This window comes from Clarias gariepinus, chromosome 25 (assembly GCF_024256425.1).
Source record: "Clarias gariepinus isolate MV-2021 ecotype Netherlands chromosome 25, CGAR_prim_01v2, whole genome shotgun sequence".
Lineage (NCBI taxonomy): Eukaryota > Metazoa > Chordata > Actinopteri > Siluriformes > Clariidae > Clarias > Clarias gariepinus.
In genome coordinates this window covers 3372063-3379071 of record NC_071124.1, presented here as the reverse complement: position 1 = coordinate 3379071, position 7009 = coordinate 3372063, and the positions used below count along the sequence as shown (strand labels likewise).

The window sequence follows — 7009 nt, the reverse complement described above, 5'->3', positions numbered from 1 at the left end:
CCCTCTGTAACCTAAACCACATCAGTGAATCAGTAGTGATTTTTGGTTGAGTCAGACGTCTATTACTAGCGTGGATCAGACACCACACTGGCCTGATTTGATCGATCACGCTCGTGGTAACACGAGACGACGTGTAAGTCATGCTTCCTACATCATGTTTTTTTCTTTAAGTCTGTGTGCTTGTCTCCTTGTCTACTTCCGTCTCGTTTCCATCAAATAAAGAAACTGATAAATAAATGTAAAAAAATCTTTGAAAAATTTTCTCTTTATATAGTTGAATATATATAAAAAAAAAAAAAAAGCCTACATACACACAAATACAAACGCACTTCTTTTTAAATTATTTTAATTCATTCATTTCTGATTGCAAGTAACGCGGAAAAATACTACAATAATTCTCTCTCTTTTTATTTAAAGGCATTGAATAGTGCTCTGATGGTGTGTGTGGCTCCGATAGCGACTCGTGCTGTCGGTCATGACGTCTCATTTGTGGTCGAGGAGCCGACGGGAGTGCGAGTGCACGGCCTCCACGAACGCGCCCACGTTCTCGGGATCCATGTCGGGGTACAACCCGTGGCCGAGATTGGCGATGTAGCCCCTGGTGCCGAACGCCTCCACCATCGTCTTTACGATCTCAGAAATGTTCTCCTAAACACACACAGGTTTATATTTATATTTGAAGATTCTAGTCTGACATTACATCACAATTCCATTATTCCAGTTCCACTAAAAGTTTTGGCACCCCACACAAAAACACCTAGCTGAGGATCATCATGTTTTTAAATATTATTTAACAGATTTGCAAACATTAATGATCATTTATTTATTATATCTGGATTTTTATTAAGGCTCAACGAGACGGGAAAAAATTGTTAATCATCAGAAAACAGCTCTGTCCTATTCAAAGCTTAGTGTCACCTTAGTAGCATATAGTGCACAGGGGTCCATGTTCCCTTGCAGACTGACTTTTCCTCCAGTCCTCTGCCTTTGAAACACACACACACACACGGTCAGTATTTTGGTGAAACAAACAACAACATCATGTCCCATGATGCAGCAGTGACCCACCGTGCCATACGAGGGTCAATGGTCCAGTCCAAGCCCACCACCTCGTAGTGGGACTGAGAGAGGTCCTCCAGCGCGTAATGGCCGTCCTTCGCAAATACAATCTACTCCAATAAAAAAATATATATATATATATTAAAAAAAATAAAAAAAAAAAAAACAGGCCAGTGTTAGTGGACTGAAACACAACATTTGCACAACAGTGACATCTAGTGACAAGGATTTGCAAGCGCAAGAGCTTCAGTAGAACCAACATTTCTAAAAATGTTCAATATTACATGTTTCAAAAAAAACAAAAAAACAAAAAGGAGCCACATCGGTTGACGGACCCTCCGAACCCTGAAGGTAGATCCGTCGTTTCTGTGGCAGTCACTTATTTCCAGCTCGAGCACAAGGACCTCGCTGTGGCAGCTCGGCGGAGTCGGGGCTCAAACCAGGAACCTCCTGACCATCAGTCCAACACCTTAACCATGAGCTAACTACAATATATGAGGCAGTGAGGCAGTGAGGCAGTCCTCCAGGTGTTTTTAAGAACATCACAGTCAGGACTCCTGAAACCGAGACGTTCCATGGTGCTTCAACTTCTTTTTTCCTACAAAGTGCATTATGGGTATTGTATTTTTCCCTCTGCATCACTCAGACACTAACCCTGGCTGCAACCCTGGCACTGACCATTCACCTCCAAATTAGTGCACTATGTAGTGAACAGGATATTTTTATTTTTATGAATTTTTAGAGACGTAGGTCAGCCGTCTCTTGATCAGATGCATTTGTTTTACACTTTAATCGCAGTTTAGGCACCTCTGAGACAGAGGAGGAATAATAACTTCATAAATAAATAATTTTTATAAGAAGAAAGCAGACTGATCGTGTCTAATGTTTTTTACATTTAGTGTTAAAGCAAATCTGTAAAGACTGGAGACACTTCACCCACCATGGGGACGTCATCCAGCCCGGAGTCCTTCAGCCTGTCCTTTACTCTGCGTGCGATGTCCCTGAGGTACGGCAGAGCGAACACTTTAAACTCCACCGGGCCCAGACAGCCGGCGTGGGATTCAAACACCTGCAGGGCCTGAAGAATACACAACACACACACACACACACACACAATATGAGCATCATCACTTCTACCCAGGTGCCAGCATGGCTAATGAGACAGTCTTTGCAGCGATCTTGGTACAAGGTCAAAGAAAATATTTAGACGGAGTGTGAAGTGTAGTTAGAAGTTAGCAGCGTCTTCGTGTCTGCGTGAAGCTCAAAGACGTGAGCGTGTTTAATGTCCCACATGTTTCCTTTTTTAGTGAATTAACCGTTTCTATTCCTGGATATTTCTGGAATTAAACTCCTTCACACCAAAAAAATAAACTCATCAGCCAAAAACACGATATCGCTGCTAAAACGTGAATTTTCAGACAGGACCACATAACTACGAATAATTTTTCATGCCTCTTATCCCCCGATCCACAATTCATTTTTTGTAAATATACACCTTTATATTTTTATCAGATTAAAATACAATACTAAATTTTATGTCTGTAGTGTCTGTAACTTTTTGAATTTAAATATATCAGTGATCTTGACCGTCATTCGGGTGAAACTTCAACATAAATATGAAAGTGTATTATTCTACAATATAAAATGATTAGAATATTGCAGCATGAATTTGACATGGTTACAGACACTACAGATGTTTTATTTTTTTTAACCAAAAGACAATTTAAGCAACTATTTTTACAGGTCATATGCTTCTAGAAGCTTAAACCAATTTTACTATAAATACTTAAAGAAATATTAATAATTTGCATTTTAAATGATTATTGTTTATAGCGAGACAGTACAACACTACAAAAAGGCCATTTTTGGGGCTCATATAAAATCATCTCTCCAAAATGTCTGAAGTCTTTGGACTGTGGGAGGAAACCGGAGTCCCTGGAGGAAACCCACCGAGCGCGGGGAGAGTAATAAGAACAGAGACGGGAATCGAACCCTGACCCTGGCGGTAAAAGGTGACAGCGCTGAGCACTACAACACCGTGTGTATAACATCAACAGCATTAATTCTATGTTTTGGACCGCAAAGTTTCGACAATTTTAACATGGTGACTCTGACCTGAGCGCCGGCTTTGACCTGGCCCAGCAGATACTCCACGATGACGTCAGTGAGGCGCTTGAGGAGCTGGTGACTGGCCTCGGGGTGTCTGTATAACCAGCGCTTCGCCTTTGACTGGGTGACGGAGCCCCCGCCCTCGATCATGTACGACATCAGAGTCCACTGCACATGGGAGAAAAATACAGCGGGGCAGTTTATCCAGATTACATCATCACCATCTTTAAAGAAAAGAAAAACCCAGTGATCCAGTTTAATCCTGGTCCACTCACCGGTGCGCCGCTGAAGCCGATGAGAGGAACTTTACCCTCCAGCTTGTGCCGCGTCAGCGTGATGGCCTTGAAGACGTAGCCCAGCTCGGACGCCACGTCCACTTTGGACCGGAGTCTCTGCAGATCATCCGGCTCCTTCAGAGGCTCTGGGAACGTCGGCCCTTTTCCTGCTACCATCTGGACGTCCATACCCAGTGCCTACACACAAACACACACACTTCCTGAAAGCTGAACTTGCACTCACACTCCTGCAACAATATTTAATTTGCAGATACTTTCATTTAAGGGGTTTTTAATTGAACCCCTTACCTGCGGCACCACCAGGATGTCTGAGAAGATGATCGCGGCGTCGAATGGGAATCGTCTCAGCGGCTGAGGGGAAAACGAGACGGTTACTGAGTGACCTCAGAGTCTTCACCGAGGGGGTTTTAGGGGGTTTGGGGGTGTTTATGGTGCTGACCTGCAGCGTGAGCTCACAGCAGTCTTCCGGGGTGCGGCACGTCTCAAAAAAGTCCTTCAGCGCTCGGAATTCCCTGAACTCTGCCAAGGAAAGTTATGGTGATACTGAAGCGGTCCATGTGTACATAAACAGTCACGGCTACTTCATTAGGTACACCTGGCTAGTACTGAGTTGGAATCGTTTTTGCTTTCAGAACCATAGATTCCATACTGCCACATTTAAAATCCCTTAAATCGCTTTTCTTCCTTATTCTGATGCTCGATTTAAACTTCAGCAGATCGTCTTGAACAGGTCTACATGCCTGAACGCAGTGACTTGTTGCCATTAAAGTGACTGATTGGATATTTGCGTTAACAAAAGCAATTGAACAGGCGTACCTAATGAAGTGGCCTATTGTGAGTGTATATACTGTACATACATGTTAGTGCTGTACTGAGAATAAACACACCAACATCCAACTAACGGCTCCTCCATTAACTCATTCAACATGGGCTACAGGGGTGCCAATACATTGTGCAGTCTAACAGATGGGCTACAGTCCGTGTTTGTCCAAAACAAACGAAATCTGATCAGTTGGTTATCAAAGTTAGTAAATATGTTAGAAAATAATGTAGCAATTATCTAATTAAATATTGTTTATTTACAAAATATTAATTATTAAATTATAAAAAAGTATTTTTTAATACATGTTAGTAAGTACACATATGTATATGTACATGTATAGTAGTTACTTCATACATAAATAGGTTCAGGTCAGTACGTAAATAAGTCAATTAATACAAATGCATGTTCGCATGTCAGGAATCAGTCAGGGTAACCATGTGTCAGTTAGTTATTTAATTAATAATCAGGTTATTTATTTAGTAAGCAAGTTAGTAAACAAGTAATTTAGTACATCAGACACTCAGTTATTAAACAAACATGTTAGTAAGTAGGTAAGTTAATTAATTAAGAAAGAAATTACTAAATCATTTTAAGTTTTATCAAGTTACATTGAAAGTCAGACATAAAGCGAGTTAGTGAGTTAGTAAGTGTCCAAGTTAGTATGGAAACCTTTGTAGTATGGGTTTGCAATAGAAGTTAGTAATTAGTGTTAGTAGGTATGTTAGTAAGTTTAACAGAGAAGTTAGTTAATAATCCAGTTAGTTAATAAGTAAATAAATAATTTAATTTGTTAGTTTGTTACTTAGTCATTCAGCTAGTTAATAAAAATAAGGCATGTAAAATAAGTGACTTTTTATTGCTTGTGTATCACTGATCTACACCTTAGTTACAATCTGATTTAAATTAATGCACATAGAAACAAAGAACTATATAATAATTTATAATAATTACACAAATATTAATATGATGAGAAGAAAGGGCTACTAATAAGAGCTACTGAAAGGAGGAGTGTAAAACTGTTTACAGACATTCACTAAATCTGAGAATGTATCATCAGAGGAATGTTGAGATTGTTAAATACACACACACACACACACACACACACACACCACTTTTGGTATTAGGGACGTGCATGTATTCAGAAATATAATCAACAGCTTTTCCAGCCTGATGAATCAACCATCAACAGGACCGACATCAACACAGATGTGCTCTCAGACACAGATGTGTACCTGGCAGGTAACGTCCCGCTTGCCGCATGCACCACACCGGGACATGTTCGACCTCCTCGCCCCGGGCCGCTCGCAAAAACGTGTCATTCTTCAGCTCGGGGAAGTCTTTAGGCCTGTGAAGGAAAGCGGTGCTGTTAGAAACGTGCGTGACTCGAACCCTCGACTCTCACAATGCAGTAAGAGTGTTATCAGCTGCCTCTCCCTCTTCTCATCATCAACACCCTTAACAGGTGGAGAGAGGAGATAAGACCTGCTAACAACTCGGTTATAACGGTCCACACCAAGTCACAATGCAAACACCATCAGGTGTAATGTAATGCACATAGATCTGTTTATTCTCACAGGCATTAGAAATAGACTAAACACTAAAACCCACCACGCACAGGGAGGACATGCAAACGACATGCACACAGAGACGGGAATCGAACCCAGACACTGGAGGTGCAAGGCGACAGTGCTAACCACTACACCACCGTGCCGTCTGATTAAAAAAAAAGATCAAAGATAAAAATCATAATAATAATGTGTTAACTTTTAATGTGTTAATAATGTCATAGGTTTTAGACAAAAACATGACACAAGTCATAAAAATATTTTATAATAGAAAAAAGTAAGCTCTTGTTTTTTATGGCCTTGCAAGCTTGAATGAAGGAAATATTTCTGAAATCTTTTATATAATAATAATAATAATAATAATGTCACGTGACTGATCACCCTGGTTGAGTCTTGATCTCTCAAAATCATCATGAGACATGCATTACACTTAATACCATTAAACACACACACACACACACACACACACACACACACACACACACACACACACACACACACACACACAGGATGAGGAAGACACACTTACAGGATGTGATTGTCGTTGGTCATGGTGTAAAACTGACCCAAATCTCTCCTTAACAGCGTCTTTAACTACAGACTCTCGCTCCTAAACCCGGGCTGTGTCTTAAATACAGCCCTAATCCCTACATGTGCACTACGCAGGGGGTAGAATAAAGGCTTAAACCCCCTACACAGTGCACTACACCTCCGGTCACGAGCGTGTTTGGAATTGAACGGACGCCTACGAGCGCATGGGCGCGGCCATCTTGAACCGGTCACATGACCAAAAGTGGGCGGGGTTATGTGATAGCGCGGGCTTCCTGGAGTCAGGATTATTTATTTATTTATTTATTTATTTATTTTTTAAAGCTTTTTATATGCTAAATAGTAAATGTTAGAAATAAAAATCGTCATGACACACATTAATGAATATGTTTGCGGTATTGTGTGTAAATATCAGATACACAAAGTGCGGTTAATTCTGGCCTATTATTATTATTATTATTATTATTATTAGTGGGTCATTCTACAGGAAAAGTGGAATTTGGGTCTTAAAAATCTCCTGAACACATGTAACAACAATAACGGTAACAACATTGACAGTAACATCAATGATGGTAAAACTAAAGACATTAACAACAACGACATTAACA

The 7009-nt window shown here is 40.4% G+C and overlaps 1 protein-coding gene across 1 annotated transcript; it reads right to left on the bottom strand.

The window, feature by feature from the left end:
• Window positions 1–329: 329 nt before the first annotated feature.
• urod (uroporphyrinogen decarboxylase) lies at window positions 330–6605 on the bottom strand. Its single transcript, XM_053486762.1, has 10 exons — window positions 6382–6605; window positions 5520–5632; window positions 3904–3983; window positions 3753–3815; window positions 3444–3641; window positions 3175–3336; window positions 2000–2137; window positions 1069–1169; window positions 919–985; window positions 330–648 (listed from the first exon to the last, which is right to left on the bottom strand). The coding sequence occupies exons 1-10, from the start codon at window positions 6402–6404 to the stop codon at window positions 484–486; spliced, it is 1110 nt and encodes a 369-aa protein (XP_053342737.1). The 5' UTR covers window positions 6405–6605; the 3' UTR covers window positions 330–483.
• Between the last annotated feature and the right edge of the window lie 404 nt (window positions 6606–7009).

What these genes read in the sequence shown, in the direction of transcription:
- urod (XM_053486762.1), bottom strand. Translation starts at nt 6,404, where the DNA reads ATGACCAACGACAATCACATCCT. An exon ending in ACATCCTGGTGGTGCCGCAG is followed by an intron (nt 3,642 to 3,752) that starts GTAAGGGGTTCA and finishes GTTTGTGTGTAG; the next exon opens with GCACTGGGTATGGACGTCCA. An exon ending in AGGTCAAAGCCGGCGCTCAG is followed by an intron (nt 2,138 to 3,174) that starts GTCAGAGTCACC and finishes TGTATTCTTCAG; the next exon opens with GCCCTGCAGGTGTTTGAATC.